General features: G+C 43.5%; 1 protein-coding gene across 2 annotated transcripts in view; it reads left to right on the top strand.

Moving 5' to 3' along the window:
* The window catches only part of OXTR (oxytocin receptor), a 60,673-nt gene extending 33,489 nt beyond the window's left edge, over positions 1 to 27,184 (top strand). Inside the window, exons 2-4 of one of the 2 annotated variants that reach the window (XM_045022872.1) lie at positions 13,962 to 14,018; positions 14,379 to 15,647; positions 25,264 to 27,184. In XM_045022872.1, the coding sequence (XP_044878807.1) occupies positions 14,726 to 15,647; positions 25,264 to 25,511 (1,170 nt within the window). In that variant the 5' untranslated portion in view covers positions 13,962 to 14,018; positions 14,379 to 14,725 and the 3' untranslated portion in view covers positions 25,512 to 27,184. Of the gene's footprint in view, positions 1 to 13,876; positions 14,019 to 14,378; positions 15,648 to 25,263 lie in introns of those variants that run through there. The other variant, XM_045022871.1, reaches the window with a different exon arrangement.
* The last annotated feature ends 449 nt before the right edge of the window (positions 27,185 to 27,633 follow it).

The following is a 27,633-nucleotide window of genomic DNA, read 5'->3' as shown; positions in this document are numbered from 1 at the left end:
CTATCCTGATTTATACCATCTCAGTCTAGCCCATTGGCATTGTGATACTTTGAATAATGCTTGCCTAGTGTCAACAATTCTTTTTTGTCTAGAAGTGTTTGAGAAGTAGAATTATATTTTGAGATTCCCTTTCCTTCTAAAACTGTGATTCAGACTTCTATGTTTTTAAATCTTTTCCAATTGCCTGGATGAAATGTCTCTTCAAATCTAATAATCTCCCTTGGCAGGATATGCAGTGGAATTTTTCCACTTTGACAAATCCAGTCTAATTTGGTTAAATGAAGGTCAGCTTTAAAACAGAGAGTGACCCAGGTATATGAAAATGTAAGTAGGGAGAGATCAGGACATACAGTCCCATGAAGCAGGGAGAAACTCTTAACAGCTGTAACTTAAAGCATTGTACAGCAGCATGCACATCTTTTAATCTAATCTCACCCATTACAGGATTTTCAGATCTGTTTCAGTTGAGTGATTGTTCTCAGCTTCTTATTTATATAAGTGATTTAGCACAAAAAACAAACAAACAACTCCCCCCCAAACAACCAGCCCCCCCTCCCAAATACAAAGAAAACCCAGATCAAACTTCTGTAGTTTCTCGGGAGCGGGACAGAATTATTTCTGATGAGAGAAGTAGCCACATCAAAAATATCCTGTTGGGCTGCTAAGTGTTTCATGAAAAGAGAATCATTAAAAAGCAGAAGGTTTAAACACAAATGCTTCAAGTGTCTTGCCAAGATCAAGCCCTTAAGAGTTCACGAGGGCGAGATCAAAGAGAGTACATTTTCTTATTTTGTAACGTGAAATAATGTAATAAAAAGACTCAGGAATGGTGGGGTGAGGGGACTGATACAAGACAAATGAGTTATGAAGGCAAAGTGTACTACAAAGTGTACTCCATTTACTTCTCAAAGAGAGAGACTCAGTAATTCACCATGGAAGGATATTTAGGGAGTATTTTGTGTTGGGATGTGGGGAACAATTTATTTTGTTGTCTTTTGATCTACTTTGACCCCAGTGAAGAGAGATGAGTCTGTTACAGCCCTAACTCGAGAGATTTAGTTCTGTAGTAATTCCCTCTTTTAGCTTGGAAGGGCAGTGGCTCAATGCCCATTATGCTGGCAAAGATGGTAACTGCAACACCTGCCTAGCACCTCAGTTTTTGGACTGGTGCGTTTACAAATCCAAATAAATTATTAAAATAAAACAGAGAGGCTATGCCAATATTAGATCTGCCAGGGTGCTCAAATAAGAAGGAAATACAGGCTGTTGAGTGTAAGAAATGGGAGCCTAACCAAAAAAAAAAAATTCTGAAGCCATTCCCCATCCCAGAAGTAGAAATGTTACATAAACGTACCAATTCCTCTCCCAAAAAGATCTTCCCACGTAATTAACTTTGTAAGTTACATGGACTGTGCAGGCAGACGAGGGTGGGGATTAAACATTTGGCTTGGAGACAGACATGTCAGTAATTTCCAGCATTCGAGTCTAAAACAGATTAAATGAAAAATAAAGAAAAAGTGGCTAGAGAACAGAGAGAGAAAAGGCACTGATTTGCAAGCGCACCTCTTCAGTTCCATGCTTCTTATTGTGTGGCTTGTAGTGCAAATGGATCTTAACCCGAGATCTTAGATTCTGGTTGTGTAATTACATCCCTGCAATTATACACGTTCCAAACCATATTTATCTACTGCTCCATTTAATTAATAATTACCCATTTCAAAGCACCTTTAAAAATAACAATATTTCTCTCTGATTCACTGATGTCTCATGTTATCACTTTTTCAATTATCTATTACCTCCTGCTGAATAGTTTTATTATCAGAAGATAATTCTACCACCTAGTTGTCTGTAAATATTTAAATATTAAATTCCAGGTTTGAATCATTTACAGTTAGCAGGGAATTGGACAAGTTTAGAGACTTGATTGAAGAGGATGACAGTAGATCTTATTGTGCTGTTAATTTAAGATGAACTTATGTTATTTTGCTTGATGTTCCTTTGTTCGCCACTCCTATTTGTGATTGCTGATATGCATATTCCTTTTAGGGGACTGACTTCATATCTTCTTACTGTCCATGTACGTATCGCGCTAGCCCACTGATGCTTTTATCTCTAAAAATGTTCCCGCCTAGAGCGTTCATTTGGATGACTTTTCCCATTGTTTAGTGCTTGCTGCAATCACACATTATCCCACCAGTAGTATCCAAAGGGGACGATAGCTTTGATTAAGACTGAGCAGTGCATGCTGGGATCTGTAGTTTCTGCGGACCACATTACCTAATTAAAATAAACATAGCCGTCTTATGCTGCATTTTCTGGAAAGTCACTAGTGCAGCCTTCAAATGGGCAAAGTCTAGCACCTACTGATTTAACCAAATAGTAAGACAAATATGGTGTGTGTAATATGTGTATGTAAATTGTGTGAAGCAAAAAAAAAATTATTTACAAAATTTAGGAAAAATTGCCATGTCTTTTAGAAAAATCAATTTACAGATGTTTGCAAGATTCTTTTAAATCTGTACATTCAGTACATTGTGTGTATGAGCCCATGTGTGCTCTTTTTTACATTGCGTGTTACACGTTTGGTGGTGTAGGTTATAAATGTAGAGATGTGGGATCCATAAATTGGACTCCATTGATTAATGTATTCAGACCAATGTCATGGAAAAGTGAATCAGATGTATCTTGCTCAGTATATATGTGGTCTCAGCTTGTTTGAGTACTATGGAAACTACTTTCTAAAGAAGAACTTCCTGGACGGACTGAGCATCGTACCTCTAGATTGCTCCACGAAGGTATGTAGAGTAAATATGATCATGATGACCAATGCACATTAAGCTATTTAGCCCTAATCCTTAGCAAATTTAAGGTTACCTGATCATCAACTGCTCACCACTGCAAAAACCAACCATAAAGAAATCAGCCCAGTGTCTGCATGCTTGGTTACAGCCTGGAACCTTCCATCATGCCTTACGTCATTGACCATAGGAAACTGGCTGTGGGAATATATGTGAGTGAGTGTGTTCCCAGGTCAGGTTAACCTCAGGGTAGGTATGTAGGCAGGCAATGTGATCTCACTGTATTTATTTTGGTGGTTGTTACTTGCTGTTGATGAATGACCATGCTGGGCAACTGAAATAAATATGATGAAGTTATATTAAAGTACAATAAAAAATAAAAGAGGGCAAAGCCATTAAAAATCCGCTGGGAGCGTGAAACTGAAATCGGTTCTTGTAGCACAAAATCATTCTCCCCTCCCCCACATCATGTTCACAGACGGGTTTGTTATTGTAGGGTTGCTCATAGGTGCTAGGCTGAATAACACACGATAGAACATGGCACGGGCTTGCATGCTGGTGACCTGATCCAAAACCTATTAAAGTCCATGGATATTTCTTTCATTGATTTCAATGGGCTCTGGCTGAGGCCCAGTGATGGGCAGCACTGGAGCGAGACAGGCTGCTATGTACCCTGGGGAGCTGAGCAGTCTGTTTTGCCTGCCCTCCAGACAGGCAGCTGGCAAACTAAACAATTCCCTTTCTTCCCGCCATGGCATTTTTCTGTCCTTTCCCTTCTTGTGGAAAAACGTGGAGATTTGAGGTTTTCATTGACACTGTTTGCAGAAGGAAAATCCTGTTCGTGCACAGCTCAGCTCCTGAGCACCGTAGGGCTCTTGACGCAATCGCTGATGTTCCATGCCGGGGGCTAATTCCTGAAGACCGTTTTTGGGTATTCCTATTGAAAGCAATGGAGCTTCACTTTATTAAAGATGTCAGGATTTAGCCCTCAGTCTTCTGCATACCTGAAATCCAGTGAAGTGATCCAGATCCTCATCTGCTGTAAATAAGTGCAACTTCATTGACTTGAGTGGAGCTATGCTAATTTACAGCAGCTGAAGTTCTGGCCCTTGGAATCTCATCCATAGGTCTGTATTTGCTGGTTAGAAACCCAGAAGTGTATTTTTAACACACTGTGTGGGAGTTTTTAGCGGCATGACTCCCATGGACTTTAATGGTAGCCAGATGGCTAAAACTCTACACAATGCTTGGAAAATGTATCTCTTGGGTATTGACCTAATGCCAGGAAATGCAGAGTTATAGCCAACACTCCACATATAGAAGGCCAGTGGATGTTTAGGCTTCTGCAATGGCATCATCAGGAGGCAAAACCATGTGAGTTAAGGATGATGTTTCAGATTTCAAATGGAATAGGATTTCTTTGAAGGAAGTCTTTTGAATCATGTAAAGCTATAAAACAGGTAAGGAGTCCGGTGGCACCTTAAAGACTGATTTATTTAGGCACAAGCTTTCATGGGTAAAAAACCCCACTTCTTATTCACCTGATGTGAAGAAGTCTGAACTTCTCAAAGGCAGACGTTCAAAGTTAAAGCGAAGTTTCCCTTGATAAGAAAATAAATACTAATTTTCAAAAAGTTCTTGATATATGAAACTTGCTTGTCCACGTCTTTTTTCAGTTGAGAAATACTTGTTCCTATATTCAACCCAATCTGCCCTTCCTCTTTTATCTGTTTGCAAGCCAATGAGATTCTTCCTAATCTGTTTTTTCCAAAGCAGATGCTCCAATGATATATTTTCAAAAACAAAATCTATGCTATTCCAACATAAAATCTATGCCCAATATGAACAACCCTACAATAACAAGCTTGTATGTGTGTTGATAGAAAGAAAATCTTTGCTATGGAAACGGATTTACATTTTATTCTTCCAGGATGTTATTTGGTTATTCTGTTCCAAGAATATTGTCTATGAAATATGGGAAATTGGGCATCTACCTGGGGGCAGGTGATCCCATAATGTTATTACCAATACTTTTTAACCCATATCTTTTAAAATATATTTTAAATCTTTTAATACTTAAGCTCAATAGTGTTACTGCTTAGGCTGAAAACGGAATGTAGGTTTATGCGATAATTTAAAATAAATATTTTGAACCAAATACTTCTATGTATTACTTATGTTACCAGGAATCCCTTAGCATAAATGCAATACATTTTTGCCACATACATACTTATCTATATAACAGCCAGTGTATGTTCTGTAAAGTAGATCAGGTAGGTAGGCAGTTAGATCTCCTTTCTATCTATGCACTTTGGGGCAGGGAGTCTTTGTGTTATGTGTTTGTGCCAGGTGCTGTACAATAGGGTGTGTGACTGTGGCTCCTAGGTGCTACGATAATACAAAGAAATATAAGTCATATCTACCATTTGACACATAACAGCCATATAGACTTCTAGCAACAATAGCTAAATATTGATGAGTTTCTCTATAATTATTCTTTTTGCAGGGCCTTATTAAAAGCCCACTGAAGTCAGCTGGAGCTTGTCCATTTACTTGAATGGCCTTTGATTCAACTCTGAATTATTTTCATGGGGAGGTGTGTGCATTGGAATGTGTGTGTGGACATATATTCCAATGTGGATGCTTGGCTTTTTGCAGACTCGCTGCAAAGGGAGGGATGTTGGGGTTAGGAAAAGATTCCAAGATAAAATAATTTCCCATGGAAAGCCAGCCAGAAAAAACATTTTGGCTTTCTGATGTCCTAGGTTGCAACCTCTGCTACTGCACATATACATATAAGGGAGCACATATACAGCTATGGTCCCATCTATAAAGGAACTTGGCTTGAAGTGCTAACTTTGCCAGGCCTCTTGTATCATGGGGACTACAAAATTGGGATTCAAGATGGTTATTAGAAAAAAGATCGATTTGAGATCCAGCACTGAATTAAAATGGAATTAAATTTAGTTTTTTACTATTCTAAAATATGTCTTTGAAATAAAAATGTTTCCAACTTAATCAGAGAATTTTTAAAGCTGGAAGGAGCCCAAGATGAGTCATAAAATCCATTTATTCTGGCAAGATTCTTTTCTTAAAAATCTATTTTTTTAAAAGATTGAGTATCACTTGAGGTAAATAGGAGGATTGCCTGAGTAAGGACTGCAAGACTGGGATGTCCGTTGCAGGATTGGAATTGCACTTGCTTATGCCAGGCCAAAATTTGATTCACGGTCCTAGGCAGAAAAGAGCACAATCAAACATCACTTTTGACTCAGTCTGTTAACAGTTAAATGTTGTTCAATGAGATGAGATGCCATAAAGGGTGGGTGAGGATTTTTGTTATTTGCAGCAATGTCTTTTTCAGCAGAGAAAATAGGAAAAAAAGCAACAATTAGAAACTTTTAGAGGGAGCCTTTTAATGTCATGAATAGAGACCAGCACTTGATCATCCTTTAACTGTGTAGACTCTGGCATTCAGCAACTGTGACAATGCCAGAATCTAATAGCCAGTCTTAGCCGCAAATGCACTTGTTTCTTGGTAAATTTCAGTCTGCATGGACCCAATCTCTTGTATCATTAATTCTGAGCACTCACAATCTAGTTCTATCTACAAGTACCCAAGTCATTTTGACTGAGCTGATTTTTAATGAAACCCGCGTTACATTTCATACTCCATAACTCATGCCATAACTTTGATGTCCTAGCCGAACAGAATCAGCTGATGAAACTTTATATCTGCTTCTCAAGCATGTATGACAGTCCCTAATTTAAAAATCCCCAGAACTTGGATTCTTTTTAAATATTAACCAACGAACCCAAATCAAATCCGTTTGTTCTTCTATACCACGCATAACGTGGGACTGAGCAAATATGATTAAAAATAGCATTTGGATTTCACCCAGCTCCAATTGTATTGTATTTACAGTTCAGGAGGGTAAACTCGCTAACAGATTCAATACCACCAGAAATAGTAGCTAAATGTGTTTTTCATGCACACCATGTAACAGGATCCTTTCCTTCGCGCCATTCCCTTTACTGTAGCTGGTCTCTGTTTCTGGCGTCAAGATTATTGGCGGAGTGGTGAAGGGCTGATGCCTTGACATGTGCCAGCTCAGTCTCCGAACAAGAAGAAATCCTATTAAATGAATTGTCTGTATGCTCTTGGTTTACATATTTCCCTCCCATCTTCATTTACTCAAAGCTAACGTTTATAGGCCCCCAGTGCAATTAATTATGATGGCAGCTGGCATTTATGGAGCGAGTTTATTTTGATTGAATTTAGTGGCTGTTAGAGTTGATTGGGAATTTTCCTTTGAAACAAAACTTAAAACTAAAAATGGGGGGCAGGGAGGGAGGGAAATCACAAAAATGTCTGTGATTTCCTGCTTCTTTGTGCAACACGAAGAAATCGCACACAGAAACAGCTGGTTAGATAGACAGTACCTACACATGCTAGACCTAGTTCCTTACATACTGCAGCTCCGACGGGTTTTCTGGTTATTTATAAAATATCCAACAGGGTGAGTGCCACTAGCAGATACTACCCTCTTCCTATACATGCCAGCCCCCATTTTCTGGTCATTATTCAACTGCTTCTTAAAGGTGCTGGATCAAGAGCAACAGCGGTGAATTGGTCTGAGGCAAACAAATAATTCACCGCTGGGTCACAGCTTTGGGATCTCTACAGACCTGCCTTGATTTTTCACATGATCAGAGTGAATATCTGGGGAAATGTCAGAAATGCAGAATCTGCCGGAGTAGCATCCCCAAGCAGAATGATGGAAGCGCCATTACTTGGGACTTTTAAAACTGGGCTGGACAAAATGCTAAAAAATATGCTAGAGGAAACCATCCTGCATTGATTGGATGACTTGATGGGGCTTTTCCATCTTCTAATCTGAAGCACAGTATTTGTTATTAAAACAAAAGGTACAGAACTCTTTTTTTTTTGCTTAAATAAATGCTTTCCCTCATTATACATCAGTCTGTGTTATTGACGTAAGACTAATTAATTGACACCTTTCCTAGAGATGGAAAGGGGAAAAATGTCCCTCAAATTCTGGTCAGAAGGGACCATTGTGATCATCTGGTCTGATCTCTTGTATGTTGCAGGCCACAGAACCTCACCCACCCACTCCTGTAATAGACCCCTATCCCCTGGCTGACTTACTGAAGTCCTCAAATCATGATTTAAAGACTTCAAGTTACAGAGAATCTACTATTTACATGAGTTTAAAACTGCAAGTGACCCATGCCCCATGCTGCCGAGGAAGGCAAACCCCTTCCCCCCCAGAGTCTCTGGCAATCTGACCTGGGGGAAATTCCTTCCTGACCCCAACTATGGTGATCAGTTAGACCCTGAGCAGGTGGGAAAGACCCACCAGCCAGACACATGGGTTAGAATTCTCTGTAGTAACTCAGAGCCCTCCCCATTTAGTGACTCCTTGGCACAGCCAAGTGACCATGAAGCCACCTTAAACAGTCAGCTGAGGAGTCAACTGGAGTGGTGGGAATCCCTTGGTGGCACTACTCACCCATTACAGATCCTGGCCAGGGAGTGTGACCAGGTGAAAGGGGGAAATCACAGTTGTGCAGACTATAGCCGTCAGCAACAATGGCCATCTCAGAGTTTAACAACAGAAGTCCTAGTACTGAATGTGACTTGTTCCTCCGTAAATTACAGGCCATGCACAATCTCTGTTATCTTTAAACTCTGAGCATCAAAAAGCATCTCTGTGCTCTGGCAATCCGTGGCTACTAAACAGGGTCTGATCCCAGGGCTGAGCTGCTGCAAAGGTTGGGATAAAACTACCTTCACACCACTTAGCAATGGATCCTGTGCCAAGTAGATCTTGGACGACTCTGAGAATTGGGAGCTTTGCATCCTCTTCCTGTTGGAAGGGGTGCACTGTGTTCTTGCTACTACCGAGAAGCGGAAAAGGGAAAAATAAACTTTCTCCTATTAATGCCAAGACTTGATGATGAGCGAACCTCCCATGTCTGGAAGCACAGTTGAGTAATAAGCACACAAAAGCTTAGATGCTGATTCAAACCATCTGAAACTTTTAGGGTCTGCAAAAAGCCTGGGATTTGCTGTAACTCTTGTGAGATGAGACTGCGGGGACCTACTTCTAGCTGGGTTGGAATGAGATCAGAATTCCTGTATGTATTTTGATACTTCCTGCTAGGCTAGTCTGGCTACCAATGCCCAGCAACAGAGAATTCCTTTGGCAAAGGGGAACTCTACTTAGTGCAGGACGACTCCTCTACATGCAGGTGTAGGGGACATGCTAGAATCACGTGAGCACAGGGAGGGGCTCCATGATGCCAGTCCTCTATTGGCATAGGATCCATTAAGTGCAATGTACAGCTATAAGTTGTATTTTGGTTGAGGCTGGCCCTGGGAACCAGGGATCTGCTATCAACCCTTAACGGACCTCCTCACCCTCCTCTATGAGCCAGGAGACAATCTTGATCGGTCTCCCCAGGCTGCAGAGCTGACTGGCTAAGAGGGCAAGTGACCTATTAAGGGTGCTGGGAAAGGGCAATAACCCAAATCCCAACCCTGAATTTGGCTCCATGTGCATGCGGACGCCTGCCCTCATGTAGAGCTTCCCTCAAGTCAGTCCAAACTGCTGAGCTGGCTGGGGCTAGGGGAAAAGGTTAGACAATGTCATTCTCAAGCAGTGACGATGTTAAGGGCAAGGAGTCTGACTATGAAATATGAGTACGCCCCTCCCACCCTCCCCCATCACACGAGGAATAAACCGTGCTGTGTTCTCAGCCCAGGGTTGAAGCTTTGCTCAGTGTTGGAGGTTTGAAAGGAGTGGAGGCGCACGGGTTGACCACGCACAGGAAGGAAGTAATTCTGCGTTGGTGGCACACGGTGTTGATAGGAACCTGGTTTACAGATCGTGATAGTGCTACAGAGATTTCTCTTTTATTTTCATGCCTGAACTGTCACTGGTTGTTAAATCGAATGCAGTTATCCCCAGACTGCTCTGGCTCAAATGGGGTTATTGGATGATGTACAGAAGAGGTGAACCTCACATAATTAGGGATTTAACAAGCTCAAAAAACCCAGTGAGTACAAAGTAGCCATGAGACAGGCTCAGGTAGCAGAAATTCCACTGTGAAAAAGTTTCAGAGTGGTAGCCTGCTGATGATAGCCCACCTTAACTGATTATTCTCATTAGAGTTAGTATGGCAACACCCATTTTTTCATGTCCTCTGTGTGTATATATCTACCTACTGTATTTTCCACTACATTAATCTGATGAAGTGGATTTTAGCCCACGAAAGCTTATGCTCAAATAAATGTGTTAGTCTCTAAGGTGGCACAAGTACTCCTCATTCTTTTTACTGTGAAAAAGATAATTACTGTCTGAACAGGGCTAACCGGAGGCATTGCCAAAATCCCTAGCCCTGAACATACTGAAAAGACACATATGGAGGGAGAAACACACAATCCAGGTGCTAGCTTGGGTGCTGGCTGGATCTAATAAGCAGCAGTGCTTCATTCCATCCCGAAACTTTCCTGTATTACTGCTTTGAGATTAGATTCATGTCAGACTTTCCAGCAAGGGGATACTTTATTTGTTTTGACATTTATAAATAATGTGTGGCCATCACAGCCTCTGAGAGGTAGTGTCTTCCAATGGATAGGACACCAGACTGGGCCTCAGCAGACCTGGGTTTTGTTCCTGGCGCTGCCACTATCTTGCTATGTGACCTTAGGGAAGTCACAGTCCTTCTCTGTGCCTCGGTTTCCCCTCCCACCTTTATGTCTTATATACTTAGAGAATAAGCTACTCAGGACAAGGACTCTCTCTTGCTATAGCTTTGTACAGTACCTAGCACAGAGAGCCATGGCTGTTAGGAGCATAGGAATTACCCAGTCTGGGGGTCCATCTGGTACAGTATCCTGTGTCCAGGGCTCTGGCCAGTACCAGCTGCTTCAGAGTCAGAAATCACTGAGTGGATAATTATGGACTAATCTGCCCACTGAAGCGGTTTCTTCCTTTCCCCTGTTAGCTAGAGGTGAAGTTGGTTTCTTTTTGTTTTATGTGCCTCTACTCTTTGTGGAATCTTCTTTAACATATTCCTTGCATAGGCTCTGACTCCGGGGGTGCTCCGGGGCTGGAGCACCCATGGACAAAAAATAGTTGGTGCTCAGTACCCACCCGCGGCCCCACCGATCTGCTCCTCCCCCTCCCCCCAGCACCTCCTGGTGATCAGCTGTTCAGCAGCATGCAGGAGGTGCTGGGTGGGGGGAGAGGGAGGAGCGGGGGCAGGAAGAGATGGAGCAAAACGGGGTGGGAAGAGGCAGGGTGGGGTGGGGGTGGAGCCTGGGATGGAGCGGGGGTCGAGCACCCCCAGGGAAATGAGAAAGTTGGCACCTCTAATTCCTTGTGTGTGCTCCCCATCTGGTTCCCTTTCTGAATCTTCCCAGTTGTTATTGTCTAATTCCAGCCCATCAGCTGACTGCAGTTTGGATTTATATAAGTGTTCTTAGATTTTGTACTAGGGAGGCCTGAGCTCATTACCTCTGTGATCAGCGCATTAACTTTTATTGGCTTGTAGATAACATCCGTCATTTGGTCACTTAATGACTTTTAAACACAGTTTTCTCTTCGAGCTGGTCCCTCCATTAATCTCAGCTGCTTACACGTGTATATCCTGGAGAATCCCAAAGCATGTTTGTGGGGGCCAGACCCTAATCTCAGGTACGTGGATGTAAATCTTGAGTGTCTCTATTGCCTCCATTATCATGGCGGGGGGTACTCAGCATCAGATGCTGGTCCTGTGTATCTATATATCAATTTATCTCACTTATATGATCCTCATCACCATAGAATCTGGGCTCCTAGTGTATAGTCCCATCCATGACCCACGTCCCATCACCAGCCAATGACTGCCAGCATTCTATATCTTGCAATAATGCTAAAGCAGCAAAGCACGTGATGAAACCCTGGACCCACTGAAGTCAATGGCAAAGGTCCCATTGACTTTAAGATTTCATCCAGTGTCACTTCTTTGCAAAACTCTCCTGAAAAAGGAAGAACAGTGGAAAAAAGCATTGGGCGTGGTTCTCACAACACTCTCGCCCATGATGCCAGAGAGCTTATTGCATAAAGAGGAAGAACATAAGGGAAAAGCATGCCAAAGAACTAGCCCACTTAGAATTTCTACATCTCTCATGGACTTAAAGGCCCCCAAAAGATTTTCTTTATACGATAACTACAAAATGTTTATTCCAAGTGCATTCTAAATAGAAATCGCCATGTTTTTATCAGGAAAAAGCAATCCCATGGAATGAGTATTCCGTGTAATGAACAGTGCTTGGAGGGAAGAGGCTGTAGAAGTTAGAAGAAATGAGTGTCTAGATGAGTTTAGCAAGAAACTTTGACCAAGTGTCATTAACATTCACTTTGAGCCAAAGAACATCTTAGGTAGCTTTTACAAACTCCAGATCAGCAAAGGGAGTGAGGTTCCTGCATATCTTGGAGGATTTGGGCCTAAGGGACTGATTTTTAAAGATATTTAGGTGCCTAAAGATCTAGTGGGAGTTTCAAAAGCACCTGGGTAGTTAAATATCTTTAAAAATCTGGCCCTAATTTGCTGGAGGAAAAAACCCTCCATTCTGCGAAATATTCATACTGGGACAGAAGCTAGCAGTGGTGATGCCAGCAGACATTAAAAAAGAAAATGTTCTTTCTTATTTTGTAGCAGCAAGTTATTAATCTAAAAGTCTTGCTTGAAAGGGTTCCAGTTTTTGATTTTTTTTAATGTATTGTCAAATAGTCCACGCCTGAGTTCCATGTTTAAACTTGGTCTCTACCTCTTGTGGTTGCAGATCAGAGTAAATGAAAGAGACCCACAAACAGCCGGTCTGGGAGCTGAACTGCAATCTGCTTCTAAACCAACTCTAAATCCCCCAGAGCTGGAGTGTACCCTCTAGCCCCATATTCAGTAAACAGTGTAGTTATGAAATGCATGGTTCATTAGTGTTTGACATTCGTTTATGTTGTCTGATTAGCAACACAAAAGAGAATGATTAATCTGCAGCTCCAGCCTGTGGTAACAGATGGGGTGCTTCTCAAAGGTTTCACCACAACCCTAATTTTTTACTTCAAGAAAACAACATCGCTTCACTTCCAGTTTTCCCATATGCTTTTCACTGTTGCCAGCCATCCGGAGTCTGGGGAGCAGTTCTGATGCCCAGTTAACAAAGACAGCCAGAGACAGAAACAAGAGTAAAGCAACAAAAACATTCAAGGCATCGTTTGAAACAAACAGTTTAAAGCAGATAAATAAATAAAGTTACACACTGCAGCTGACTTGTGTTTAACCTGTAGCGTTATTTTTTGGGGCAACTCTGTTGCATGGATGCTATTTACATATCTGTAAAAGGTGGTGAACATGATTTATCTATGTCACAGGGGTGCTGCTTTGAGGATCAATCAATCCAGGGCTCTGTATAACAGGGAAAATGTTACGGCCAATGTTATTCATTATTTTAGTCGATCATTTACTTAAAACTGTTTTTACCCACTTATTTGGAAGACGGTGTGCCCAGGTATAATACATTCTGATGTGTTCCCCTGTGCTAAACAATTAAACACACCTGGGGGCACCCACCGGTGAGTGGAAAATAATAAAATATTTCCCGGAGGAAATAACCTTATTTTGTAACAGATTAAAATGTAGCACAAGACAGAGCAACTATAACTAAAGAGGGAAACGTTAACATTTCCTTTAATGCCGTTGTTACCCCCATTGTAAATCCAGACTAACACCCTGAGCAGTTACTCCAGATTTATGCCAGTGTAACTGACGTCAGCACCCAGTGCCTAATTCTTTAAGCTATTCTTTAGACGAGCAGGTGAAGCAGTGGCCTCTTTCGCCACCTAGGGGATAGAACTATAAATGCAGCAATTGTACAGTATGTAGATACCCCAGCAGCAGCATATTTTATCCATGATGAGTGACTCCTGAAGGGCTGACTCCAGTCTCCTTTCCTCCTCCCCCGCTTCCCTGCTTTCTCACCTCCTGGATTCATTTGAGAGCAAAGTTGTGGAGCAGCCAGGCAGTCTCACAGTGGGGGGATTCTCACCTGAACTCTTCTGAGCATGCAACTCCCTGGTCTTGTGTTTTAAGCAGAAAACAGCAACTTCAAGAAGGAAAGCTGGGAGCTGCCAACGGAGGGAGCGGAGGAAGGTAAGAAAGCACCTTTTTATTTTGAGCTGTTACGTTATCAGTATTTTTGATTGGTCTACGTCCCCAGCTCTGCCTTGGGGCTTTTTCAGATGAAGATGGAAAAACCCACTGCAAGTGGGAGAGGGAAATCCAATGATTCCGTGTCCGACCCCTCCTGACTGGTTGTTGCTGTGAAGTGAATGAGGGGGAAAATGACTGAGAGGTTCTTGAAATGTGGATTTCAGTAGGAAAAAAGCAATGCCCTGGGAAGGCCCTGCGGTGACTCTGAAGGGGATGGGGAGGGAGAGACAATTCTACTGAGATGGGACAGTGACGTTGGTTTGCTGTAATGCTCCCTCCCTTGCTTTGTTTCTGTTTGAGGGGGACACGCCAAGTGCCTTCAGAGGGGATGAGGTGGATTTGGCTGCTAGGAGTGTCTCTGCCTCAGGAGGACTGAGACTGGCTCCCCTTGGCTCATCCAGAAGGAAGAGAGGACAAGCTCCCAGGCCAGCGGTCACCACTACTGAAACCAACAGAGAGGGAAAGGAATCAAAACTTGGGAAGAGAAGAGAAAAGAAACGGGGGGAAGGGGAGTTCCAGAGGCGGGAGAGAAGAGCTGAAAACCATTAGGTCTCCTGCAAGGGGAGGCTGTAAAGGGGAGACACTGCACGGGAGACCCCCACCGAAACCCTTGTTGGTGCAAAGTGCTGCATGGGACGGGGCTGGCCATGGAGAAGTTGTCCCTGGAAGGGAACGACCTGTGGACTATCAACGGCTCACTGATCAACTCCAGCCTGAGCCTTGAGAACCGGACTTATGGGGTCAACAGCACCACTGATCCCCTGAAGAGGAATGAGGACATGGCCAAGGTGGAGGTGACGGTGCTCTGCCTCATCCTCTTCCTCGCTCTGACGGGCAACCTGTGCGTGCTGCTGGCCATCCGCACCACCCGGCACAAGCACTCCCGCATGTATTATTTCATGAAGCACCTGAGCATCGCTGACCTAGTGGTGGCCATTTTCCAGGTTCTGCCCCAACTCATCTGGGACATCACCTTCAGGTTCTATGGGCCGGATTTCCTTTGCCGGCTGGTCAAGTACCTGCAGGTGGTGGGGATGTTTGCTTCCACCTACATGCTCCTGCTGATGTCCCTCGACCGGTGCCTGGCCATCTGTCAGCCTCTGAGGTCATTGCACAGGAGGTCTGACCGGGTATCTGTCGTCCTCACCTGGCTGCTATGCCTGCTGGTCAGCATCCCCCAGATCCACATATTTTCCCTTCGGGACGTGGGCAATGGAGTGTATGACTGCTGGGCAGATTTCATCCAGCCCTGGGGAGCCAAAGCATATATCACCTGGATAACCCTGACTGTTTACATTATCCCTGTGCTGATGCTGAGCGTCTGCTATGGCTTGATCAGTTTCAAAATCTGGCAGAACGTGAAGCTAAAAACGGCCCACGAGAACAACGCGAACCTGTCCTCCAGCGGTGCGGCCCTCTCCAGGGTCAGCAGCATCAAGCTAATTTCTAAAGCCAAGATCCGGACAGTCAAAATGACCTTCGTCATAGTCTTAGCTTTCGTAGTGTGCTGGACTCCTTTTTTCTTTGTGCAGATGTGGTCCGTGTGGGACAAGAATGCTCCCAAGGAAGGTAAAGCTCTCCCTCATTTCATATATAGAAAATATATATTTGCATGTAATAGTTAGTGTTGGTGACTAATAATTAACACATCAGTTGGCTGCAAAACAACCATTCCAGATGTGATCGGGGTGGTAGAGAGATTTCAGTCTGAATCGAGGCTCATTAGGGTGCTGAAAGGAGAGAGACTGATGACTTGCATCTGATCCAAGGCATGCAGTTCTGACACTTCATTGGAGTCACTCCTGGTTTTCTGGGGGCTAAGAAACCAGAATCAGCTCCTCTGGGTCTTGAACTGAAACCTGGACCTGGAAAACAGTTTCCCTCCCTGTTTGCCAAGACAATTCTCATTTGCACACAATGTGCACTTCCCTCTTTTGTCTGTCAGCATGGCATAGCTATAGCAGCTTGAGCATGTCTGCTGAAATGGCACCCTGCAGAGTTGGGTGTGTCAGGGAGCCAGGCTGGGGACCTGGGGAGCCCTCTTGGTTAGGCACGTGGAACTTTTCTGGGGAAATTTCGTTTAGCTGAAGCGGAAGCATTTTGAGGAGATGCATTGGTTTGGATGATGTTTTTAGCAAGGAGACAGAGAGAGACTCTCTCGCACTTTATGGCCTGGTGATTAGGGCACTAATCAGAGACTCAGGTTCCAGTCTCAGCATCACCTGATTGGTAATGATCTGAAAACTTCTGCTCTGAATCAGGCAGATGAGGGACTTGAAAATAGGTCTGCCACACCTTAGGCCAGGGCCTTAACCACCACTCTACCCCCTTCCTAAACAGAAAAGCTCCGGTTTCAATGCAAAGCCGGATGTTCCAACACAAATCTGTTTTTGCAAACAAAAAAATTGAGAGGTTTGGTTGTCATTCCAATGTGGAACAAACATACAAACCTCGGAATTTGCTGCAAAACAGAATATTCGTCCCCGGCTCACCTGTACTGGGCATCTTCTTTGTAGTGTAAATTCAAGGTCATTTACAGGAGTCAAGCTTCATTAATAATAATGCCTAGAGATGGCTTCCCCATTAATTTCTGCGGTGCTTTGCAGGCATATACTTCCGAGTGCTGGGTTTTTAAAAATATCAGGTACTGGCCATGAATAATGTTAAATGTATCAGCAACACAGAGCATCGGCTCTCAGTGGCAGGGGAATTGAGGGTGAGAGACCCTGAAACCAGCTGGTTTGATATCTCATTCTCACATTCCCCAGCATCTTCTCTTCCCTTTCAATGCCCCTTTCTTCTCTCTCCTCTCCTCTCTGCTCTGTTCTTTTTTGCTTTCCTTCCTCCTTTTCTTCCCTCCGCTCCTTTTCTCTCTTCTCTCCATTCTCTACACGCACTGCGTTGCTCTTTGATGCTGGCTGTAAGTAGCACGTTTCCCTTAATGTTCCAGTGATTTATTAGTTAGTTGGAACGAAAACATTTTGGAAAGGGCGAAGTGCCATTTTTCATTCAGGAACGCTGCAGTAGCTCAGGCTGATAACAGGCAGTAAAATCCATTACAACCCCCTATTTTCCCAGTACTTTCGAAAGCACTTTCCCCTTCAGGCTGACGCTTTCTATTCTCACTCTGTGCTCTGAATCGGAGTCGGAAAGTTTGAGGAAAATCTTTTCAGTCCTTTTTTGAGGTAGGGGAGAGTGAAAGAAATATATCTTGGGAACGGCAGTTTTTAAACAGATCAACAGAAACTTGGCCCAGCCAGAGCCCTCACTGAGGGCTAGCACCTTTGCTTGGTTTGGGGGTGTAAAATAAACATGATGGAAAAATAACTGCTAAGCGGACACACTAATGCTACTGGAGACAGCCTGCTCCTCAGCAGCTGACTTCACAGCTGCCCGTAGGGCAATGCAGCTCCTGCCTTCACACAAGATGCTCCTCTCCCTCCTTTGGGCAAGCTCCTTTCAGTGATAAATTACTTTGCATAAAAACTGAACCCCCCCGTGGGAGATTTTTACATGTCCCCAGTAAATCTGAAACAGGGGCTGTGCCTCAATGTATGTATCTGCAGTTCTTTAGTCTTCTCTCTACTCTCCTTATTGCTGGTGCAGGGATTATCCAATGGGAACTTTGTCCTGGCCAGCTGCTCACCACATTTGTCTTGGTTGTTCACACTGGTAATTGCATCTGCTTTATAGATGTCTAGTGGGATAAGAAGGGTCCTTATTTTAAACATCTGCTAAGAAGGGCTTGCTAATGATGCCCTCGCAAACATAACTCTCTGTCGTGCTGTTGAGCTCCCTTTCAGAACAGGATAGAATTGTAGATTGGGACTCAAATTCAGAACCGATGATTGCTTTCCGGGCCTGCATGTTTGTGCCACTCGTTCTCATTTACTCTGTCAAATGATCGGTACTGTGGTGCTTTACCTAAGAAGAAGCAGACTTTGAAGGCAGAGCATGTTAACAACTCATCGGGCATGGGAGCCAGGTGTTTTGTCTACAGCAAAGGATGTTATTTTAGCAAGAGCATCCAGTATATAATAAAAAGAACAGGAGTTCATGTGACACCTTAGAGACTAACAAATTTATTTCAGCATGAGCTTTCGTGAGCTACAGCTCACTTCTTCAGATGCATAGAATGGAACGCACAGACAGGAGATATTTATACATACTGGTTTTTGAATGTTATGATTCCTGATGTCAGATTTGTGTCCATTTATTCTTTTGCATAGAGACTGTCCGGTTTGGCCAATGTACATGACAGGGGCATTGCTGGCACATGATGGCATATATCACGTTGGTAGATGTGCAGGTGAATGAGCACCTGATGGCGTGGCTGATGTGATTAGGTCCTATGATGGTGTCACTTGAATAGATATGTGGACAGAGCTGGCATCGGGCTTTGTTGCAAGGATAGGTTCCTGGGTTAGTGTTTATGTTGTATGGTGTGTGGTTGCTGGTATTTGCTTCAGGTTGGGAGGCTGTCTGTAAGCGAGGACTGGCCTGTCTCCCAAGATCTGTGAGAGTGAGGGATCATCTTTAATCTACAACCTATCCTTAAAGATGATCTGACATCAGGAATCATAACATTCAAAAACCAGTGGGAGAACACTTCAACCTCTCTAACCACTCAGTGACAGACTTGAAGGTGGCAATTTTGCAACAAAAAAACTTCAAAAAGAGAGACTGCTGAACTCAAATTAATATGCAAATTAGATACAATTAACTTGGGTTTAAACAGAGACTGGGAATGGTTGGGTCATTACACTAATTTAATCTATTTCCCTATGTTAAGTTCTCCTCACACCTTCTATAGGTCATCTCAATTATCACTTCAAAAGATTTTTTTTTCTCCAGCTGATGATAGCTCATTTCAATTGATTAGACTTTTCCTGTTGGTATGCATACTTCCATCTTTTCATGTTCTCTGTATGTATAAATATCTCCTGTCTGTGTGTTCCATTCTATGCATCCGAAGAAGTGAGCTGTAGCTCACGAAAGCTTATGCTGAAATAAATTTGTTAGTCTCTAAGGTGACACAAGTACTCCTGTTCTTTTTGCGGATACAGACTAACACGGCTGCTGCTCTGAAACCTGTCAGTATATAATAGGCTCTAATGGCACAGGAGGAAAACCTCTTGTGAGTTATATTAGGAACAGTGAATGGTGGTAACACTTAGCAGTGTCAATAGTGTGTATTGAACCTTTGACTTCCTTTTCCAAAGTGCACGTTTCCACCACTTGAGCTAAAGGACTAACTAATTCCCTTAGCTAGCAGCAGTAGTAGGCTCTTAGCCTTGATGAGGGGCAGTAACTCAAGGGGGACACAGCACCCAGCACACATAATTGATTTTTTACTAGCAGTCTGGGATCCTATAACCCTTTGAACCCAGTGGATATAACGTTTCCACCACTAAGCAAGCACCCTGCCTCCCTTTTCACTCTGCTTTCTCCCTTAAACAAAACAAGACCCCTGTGAACTCTCTGCCAAGTCCCAGCAGTTGAAACAGCACTGCTGGGTGGGTAGAGTGCCTCATGCTTCCAACCTACTTGTTGCAGTGCTGGTGTTGTCTCTCTATAGAAAACTTCTGGGGTACTTCTTAGCCACTAGTCTTGGCTCCTGATTCATGCCCCTTTCCCCTGCTCCTGCTGCTTCTAAATCAGATAAAGCAGTTTGGACAGTCAGCAAAGGGGAATGGTGGGGGGCACAGCAGGAGCGGAAAATAGAGGTAAGGCTTTCACAGGGTGGTGGTGGTGGGGTGAGACGGGCTCAGCAAACCCAACACATGCTCACCTCCAACTGATTCAAAAAATCTACCTGCTCCCTCGCCTAGTGCCCACTAGTGGTTTCCCCCAGGTCCTTGGCAATTACCCAGATTCTAGCTCAGGGATCGGCAACCTTTGGCACGCGGCCCATCAGGGAAATCCGCTGGCAGGCCAGGATGTTTGTTTACCTTCAGTGTCCCCAGGTTCGGCTGATCACAGCTCCCACTGGTGCAGTTCACCGTCCCAGGCCAATGGGAGCTGCGGGAAGTGGCAGCCAGCATGTCCCTCGGCCCGTGCTGCTCCTCGCAGCCCCCATTGGCCTGGAATGGCGAGCCACAGCCAGTGGGACCTGTGATCGGCCAAACCTGTGGATGCTGCAAGTAAACAAACCATCCCAGCCGGCCAGCGGATTTCCCTGACCGGCTGCGTGCCAAAGGCTGCCGATCCCTGTTCTAGCTGATATCTCTTTGAGAATGAATTAGGCTCCAAAGGGTTCAGTGTCTGTTTTGCCATATGTTTTGCCTCTGTAGGTTTGTGTGGGTGTGCACTGTTTTCTGGATTTCTGTTTCTTTGCACAAAGGAGTGTATCTCATTGGAAGGAAGGATTCAAGAGATGTGTGCAAAGAGGTGTAACAATCAATCGAAATGTAACTGCACTGTGTGCCATTGCGCAATGTCCCTGGGTTTCTTGGGCATAATAGTAAAAGAAAGGGAATGAGTCACAAATAGCTGGAATGGTTTACATGATGTGCGTAAATTGCAGAAGTTAACAAACAGCAAACAAAGCCCTCTGCTTGAACACACAATTATTAGGGGGCCAGATGTTTGGGAGGAAGGAAACATGTTTTCAAAGGCTGCATGGTGCGCTGTTTCTTAATGAACACAATGTTTATCAGCCACCATGTGGAAAGCCATCATCATGGGATCTGGAACAGGCCACAAACAAATGAATAGCAAATGGTTTTCCAAATTAGTCCTAAATTGTCCCCCTGCAAATTGACTCCAGGGCTCCAGAACCTGCAGTGTTCGAAAAGTCTGTCTGAGAAATTATCAAACAGATAATGAGTTATTGGTCTCGGAAGAGGAAAAAATCCTCAACTGACTCTCTGAGTGTGTTTGCACCGTATCTAAACAGTGAGGGAGTATGCAATGTTACCCTAAATTGATGTAAGCTAGTCACTGTCACCTTCTAGTGTTTCCCCTTCATGCCTCTCTATGGACGCGGAAGCGTACTTTTAATTTTGTCTTGGAAGCAAAACATTTCTGTGTCATTTTGCATGATGCTGAAACCTATTGCGATGAGCAGGCTGCCGCGTATGGAGTTATATTGCCACCTGTAGGACGTGACCAGATTACTTTGTTTAGAAACTTGTCCAGTGGATATGTTAATTGCATGTTTTTGATAAATAAGATCCAGCTATAATGCACAGGGTCAAAATCTCTGCCTTTGTACTCCAGAGGAAAATTGGAGAACCTTTTCCTCTAAAGTCAGATTTTCCTTTTATCATGGAGCAGTTCTCCTATGTAAACCTAGGCTAAATACTTTATCAATTATTATTATTATTAATAATTATTTGTGTTGCGTTAGCACCTTGGAGCCCCAGTCCTGAACCAGGACACCATTGTGCTAGGCATTATATAAACACAGAAAAAAGAGAGCGTGCCCTCCCCAAGGAGTTTACAGTCTAAGGCAAGAGTTTAGAATTTTCTTTTACTTTTCAGGGGTCTCTATCGCTAACTCAGCTGACTTCCCTTTACACTGAATTAAACAAACAACACTCTTCCCTCCAGCACCTTGCTGATAATTTGACAGCGTGAATAGGAATGAGTGACCCCAGTATCAAAGCAATCTGTTTGGCTCCTCTGCAACTACTGTGTGTGCTATGCTTTACTGCGTGTGCTATGCTTTGCATTGTGTCTTATTGCATTCGTCATGGGGCTTAAAAGAGGCCTGAGCCTGCGTCACTTGAAAAGACCCAACTCCCTATGATGTGGAAGTTTGGAGCGTGTAAGGAATGAAAGACTGGGCGCTAAAGAAAGAATTTAAAAGGTCCTTTGCTAGTTTGCTACATTACTAATTTGGGACCTGATCTTGCAAACTTTTAGGTACATGAAACATGATTCACACATAAGGAATACTATTGACTTCATTTCAAAAAAGAAGTGAAATAAGGATGTTCTTAAAATACGCCCCTCCCACCTTCCCACACACGTACATACATCTGTTGCCTGACTCATATTATTTACTAACTTTACAGCAGGGGAACATATGCTCCCCTCCTTGCTATATTTTTCTGTGATTTGCATTACCTAGTGTTACGACACCCCGCTCCACTCAGACCGCAGCTTCGAGTCCTTTTTCATGGTTGCATCTTCCTCCTGGGAATCCCACTGGCTAGAAATATTTTTATGGGAATTTTCAAAAGCAGTTATATGTATGTTTAAAATATTCATCCATTTTAATCTCTTGTGTTTACACCAGATAGTTTACACTCCTCCCTTTGTATTACTTTTTTCCCCAAAGAAAGGGGGGGAATAAAAAAGTGAGAAATGGGGATAAAGGAACCAAAAATTCAGTATGAAAATTTTCATTTAAAATGTCCTGTGGCACCTTATAGACTAACAGACGTGGATGCTGATCAGGTGGTTCCTCAGTTTCTTTGACAGAGTATGGCATAATCTCTCACTGTGGTCTGTGTAGTAGGTAGATAGCAGTGGATTTTTCACCTTCAGTCCATTTGGTGTGATGTCCATCCGCTTGCATTTGGAAAGGAAGACGGTATCTGTCTGTACTTGTGCAAGTTTCTTCATGAGGTTGATGGATTTCCACTCCATACGGCTGAATGCGGTGCCTTGCGTGGTGTCAAGTATCAGAGGGGTAGCCGTGTTAGTCTGGATCTGTAAAAGCAGCAAAGAGTCCTGTGGCACCTTATAGACTAACAGACGAGAATGTTAGTCTATAAGGTGCCACAGGACTCTTTGCTGCTTTTACAGATCCAGACTAACACGGCTACCCCTCTGATACTTCATTTAAAATATTTTCCATGGAGAAATGGAAAAAAGTTGTGAAAACTTTGGAATGAAACCAAACCTCCTCGGTTTTCAACAGCTTTTTGAGAACACGTCTCCTCAAAGCTTTTGACCAGCTCTACTATTGGGAGTGGAAGGTGCTCAGGTCCTCACAGTATCAGGCCCCCGTCTTTAGCTAGTTTTTTTTTTTTAAATCTCCGTTTCTGTTTGGTGTTTCCTTTACAAAAAGTGGAGCCTGCCCCAACCTTGTTGCTAATCTAGGACAAAAGCCAGGGAGTGAATGAGCAAGGAGACTGAATTACTGTGCAGTCCCATATTCAGGCCCTGGCCTGGGCGGTAGATTTCATCCCTCATGCACATGCGTGTCATCTGCTTGGGCTTTGTTGATCTTATCCAAGGACTTCCACTGACTTCACTGGGCATTGGATGAGACCCCATAAGGGTTAAATGACTTTCAGCCACAGTAGGGTCTCATCTTTCTCAAGGTAAATCCCACAGGGATGTAGCCGCCTTACAGATCCAGTGTCACCCAGATCAATCTATAGCTATGTCCTGAAGACTGTCTGGCTGGATGCTCAGTGACCAGGAGCACTCCTCCCCTCCCCGCAAGGTCCCATCCTCATCCTACCTTACCCAAGACCCCGCCCCCTGTCCTCCGTCACTCACCTTTAAGGCAGGTAAAAAATGGTGGGGCCATGGCCTGCTGACCCACCCTGTTCTGGAGCCCCTGTCCGCGACTGGTGATTTTATTGATCCCTGACCATGTAGCAGCATTCCTTGGTAAACATGCTTTGTAAGTCATGCTGAGGAAGACTGAAGAGTGGTGTATTGACATTTTTACTCTCATCATCATCATCGTCAGCTGCTCCATATTAAGTGGCAGGGCAAGATCAGCAATGAGGATATTCGTAGCTGAACCCACTGACTACCTCCATTGGCACTGATTCGGTTTCAGTGGCTTTCTTGGTATGGGCATATAATTAGGATGGAAGACCAACGAATTATGCAAGCAACTGTAGGTAACTAATAGCAACATGCCTATGCGTGAACCCCATTTAAAAAATAATTGTCAAAGGGTTCTCTCCCCCCACCTTCCCTGCCCTGCCCCAAAACTGCACTCTTGAACTGGCAGACTTCACTCAGCTTGTGTTTTCAATGTACAAACCGCACCTATGGGTGGAAAGCCATGTATTCTGTGTGCTTGCAATACTGACAATCAGTCAGATGCATATAGGTCTGGTACAATGCCACCTGCATCCACTTCCCCTCCTCCCCCCGCCCCGATTTAACTGTTCATTGAAGGAGCGGGGTTATGCAATTAGATGTCATTACATAAATTTGAAATAACCATAATTTCCAATGGCAAAGTTTTGAGTATGAAAATGTTCAATTAAATGTCAAAGAAAAAGGACAGATTCTTCCCACTCTAAAATCGACTCGCTCTAATTAGGTGGCTTGAATGTGAGCAAATGCTGTCTATGGATGGCCTTGATGATCTAGAAATGCAATCTAGGCCTTTTCGGGCTACAGCCTGAACACACAAAATGACTGGTAATTTCTATTTTGGCTAGTAGGGAAAAAGATAGGTAGAAGGATGGAAAAGCAAGGAAGCGGCTATCTCTTTGATATGACAACTTCTTTAGAGCTTATTCACTTCCTAATCAGACAATGGCAAGTGGGTATCAAGCTGCCGAGCAGTGGAGTATCTCAGCTTTTCAGCATAACACAAAATAAGGACCAAGAAATTCACTGAGATGGGGAAAAATGGCTTCTACCCTGGGGAAGACTTAAAAACAATGTGTCTTAAACATAAATTGATTTATTTTCCCCATATTTTTTCACAATTTCTTTTTTGCCACTTGCAGCAATCGAGCTGTTTTTGCTCAAAGGGACATAGTTTGTTCTGCACTGGACTATGGAAGAGTTTGCGGGGAAATTCCATTGGTTTGTCATAGTAGCATTAAATCAGCGAGACCTGGGCTCACAAATTTGTGTGTTGATCAACTGGGGACATGGGAATCAGGCCAGGATGTTGGGGAGGATGTAGGTGGATTCTGGGATCAGGATCTCCAAAAGCCACTTTTTCACTAGGAGGGTGGTGAAGCACTGGAATGGGTTACCTAGGGAGGTGGTGGAATCTCCATCCTTAGAGGTTTTTAAGGTCAGGCTTGACAAAGCCTTGGCTGGGATGATTTAGTTGGTGTTGGTCCTGCTTTGAGCAGGGGGTTGGACTAGATGACCTCCTGAGGTCTCTTTCAACCCTAATATTCTATGATTCTATGAAAAGGCACAATTTCTTCTCATTGGACGTGCCCAGGTTTTCTTGCCAATGCCGAAAGATCACTGAATGGCACTTTCACGTTGTTTTCCTGCTATGCTTTCTACCTTGCAGCATCCCCATTTATCATCGCCATGCTCCTAGCAAGTTTAAACAGCTGCTGCAACCCGTGGATCTACATGCTTTTCACGGGCCATCTCTTCCACGACCTTATACACCGGTTCCTCTGCTGCTCCACACGCTATTTAAAAGCCAGGCAAGGATGTGACCTGAGCGTCAGCAAAAAAAGCAACTCCTCCACATTTGTCCTGAGTCTCAAGAGCTCAAGTCAGAAGAGCGTCACTCAGCCTTCCACAGCCTGAGAACTGTCCCAGCGCTCCATGGACTGCATTACTACTTCACTCTGACCATCTTTAATACGTATTTGTAAAAAAGCTGTGATTCAGAATATGGTGGGGAGGGATTTATATATGTGTGTATATATATGTGTGTGTGTGTGTTGAATTCTTTATTTAACTGAGGCAGGAATAAGAAAAGAACTGCTGTAGTCAAAAGCACAGTTCGGAATGGATAGCTTAATGGAGTTCAATTCAATGGACCAGATCCTGAATCCTTTACTCGTTCAAATCAATGGAGGTTTTGCATAACGACTGAATAATAACTGAGGGACTTGTCTTGAAAGCTGAGTAGACTTACTGAAGCTGATGAGCCAAATTCTACCCAGGTGTAAGTGAGTTTAAGGAGTTGCACCACAGGGATGGCACTGAGTAAAAGCGACCTGGGCTGTCCTTACTCAAGTAAGAAAGTATTACTCATGGAAGCAGTTCCACTGATTTCTGTTTGGCTCCAGGTTTGTTTAAGGCCTTCAAATATGTCCTTATTCAGCAATAATGCTCCATTGGCATCAAGTTTTGACTGAGTAAGGATTTTGGCCCTGATCCTGAAACTATGTATGCACATGATTAACTTGAAGCACGTGAGTAAGTCCCATTGGCTTCAGAGGGACCATGCACGTGGTTCAGTTTAAGGATGTGCATAAATGCCTACGAGATCAGGGTGCTGGTACAGTAACATGTACGCTGATTGTGTTCAAAAGCTTTAGTTAAGGCAAATACTTGGGGTGAACTTCTGGCTCCATTAAAGTCAATGACAAAACTTCAGCAGGGCCAGGCTTTCATTCGTTGGTTTACCGTAGGCCATGAAGTATTATACCAGTACAATTTTCTTGCCATGTAATTCACGCGATCTTGGTTATGGCAGGGAGTATTTGTTAAAAGATTGGGGGTTTTTTTTGTAAATTAAATTTTATAAATTCAACTTGAAGAAAAGAGGGGAGCAGTGGAAAAAAAAAGCATATGAAGGAAAACTGGGAGGAAAAAATGCTTCATGCACAAAATACAAGTATATCTAGATTGTACGGAATGCTTTTGTTTCTAGACTAATGCACCAAACATTTATGACCTGTACAACATTGTATTACGTAAACATAAAGCTAGCACCACTGTGGTACCGCTTTGGAAAAATGCAAATAGTTAGGGCACGATCCTGTTCCCAGTGAAGTCAGTGTGAATTTCCCCACTGAATTCAATGGCAGCAAGATGAGGCCATGCCGGGCTCAGGGGGGCAACTCTTTGCTCATGTTCATCGTCCTTTCTCACACAAGTAGTTCCAAAATCAATGGGACACCATGCATGAGTTATGACTGCACATGAAGGAGGGGCTGAGGGATTTGATTGTATTTTTGCAATGGATATAAATACTGCATATTTATCAATTTTGCTGTTTCATTATCATCATCGGATCCATTTTCAGCTTTTAGTTCTACAGATTTTGTTTTGGTCTTCAGGCAGTTTTTTAAAATAGTAGCTTGGGACTGACTTTTAAGCATTGTGTCACTCATTGGTTCAACTTGGAGCTTAAATCCCAGCTTGTTCTCATGCACTAAAGCAGTGGAACAGTGGAGTTCTGCACTTTCTCCATCCTCTATCCATTTGAACTCAAGGAAAGTGAGAAATGTGTAGATTTCCCCCTTTCTGCACTCCTCAAGGAAAGGACTGTACTTTTATTTGAATGATTTAATCGTGATCATGGAAATAAATCTACAGCTAGAAATACAGGATCTCATTCATCACTGTTTACTCTTGTTTTATGCTAGTCGTCTCCACTGATTTCAGTAGAGTCAGGCCTGTTGAGAATAACTTGGGACCCTGGTACATCATGTGTGCTGCTCCCTGCTCCCATTTCACCTCAGTTAGAGATGCTTTCGGGGCCCCCTCGGCTGGGGGCCCTGGTGCAATTGTCTCTCTTCCCCTCCATCAGCCCTGAGTGGAGTTCCAGTGGCGTAAAGCAGAAGTAGCAAAGGTGACAGTAGGCCGGTCCGGCGTACTGGTAAGAAGTGGCTGGCGGTACCGGCTTGTACGCAGCCGACGTTAAAGCGCTTTAACATCGTTGCCCCTTCCCCGCCCCACCCATCGGCAGCCCTGC

Source organism: Mauremys mutica, chromosome 7 (assembly GCF_020497125.1).
Source record: "Mauremys mutica isolate MM-2020 ecotype Southern chromosome 7, ASM2049712v1, whole genome shotgun sequence".
Taxonomy (NCBI): Eukaryota; Metazoa; Chordata; order Testudines; family Geoemydidae; genus Mauremys; species Mauremys mutica.
The sequence above is the reverse complement of the archived record's forward strand: the minus strand, read 5'-3'. Positions and strand labels throughout refer to the sequence as shown.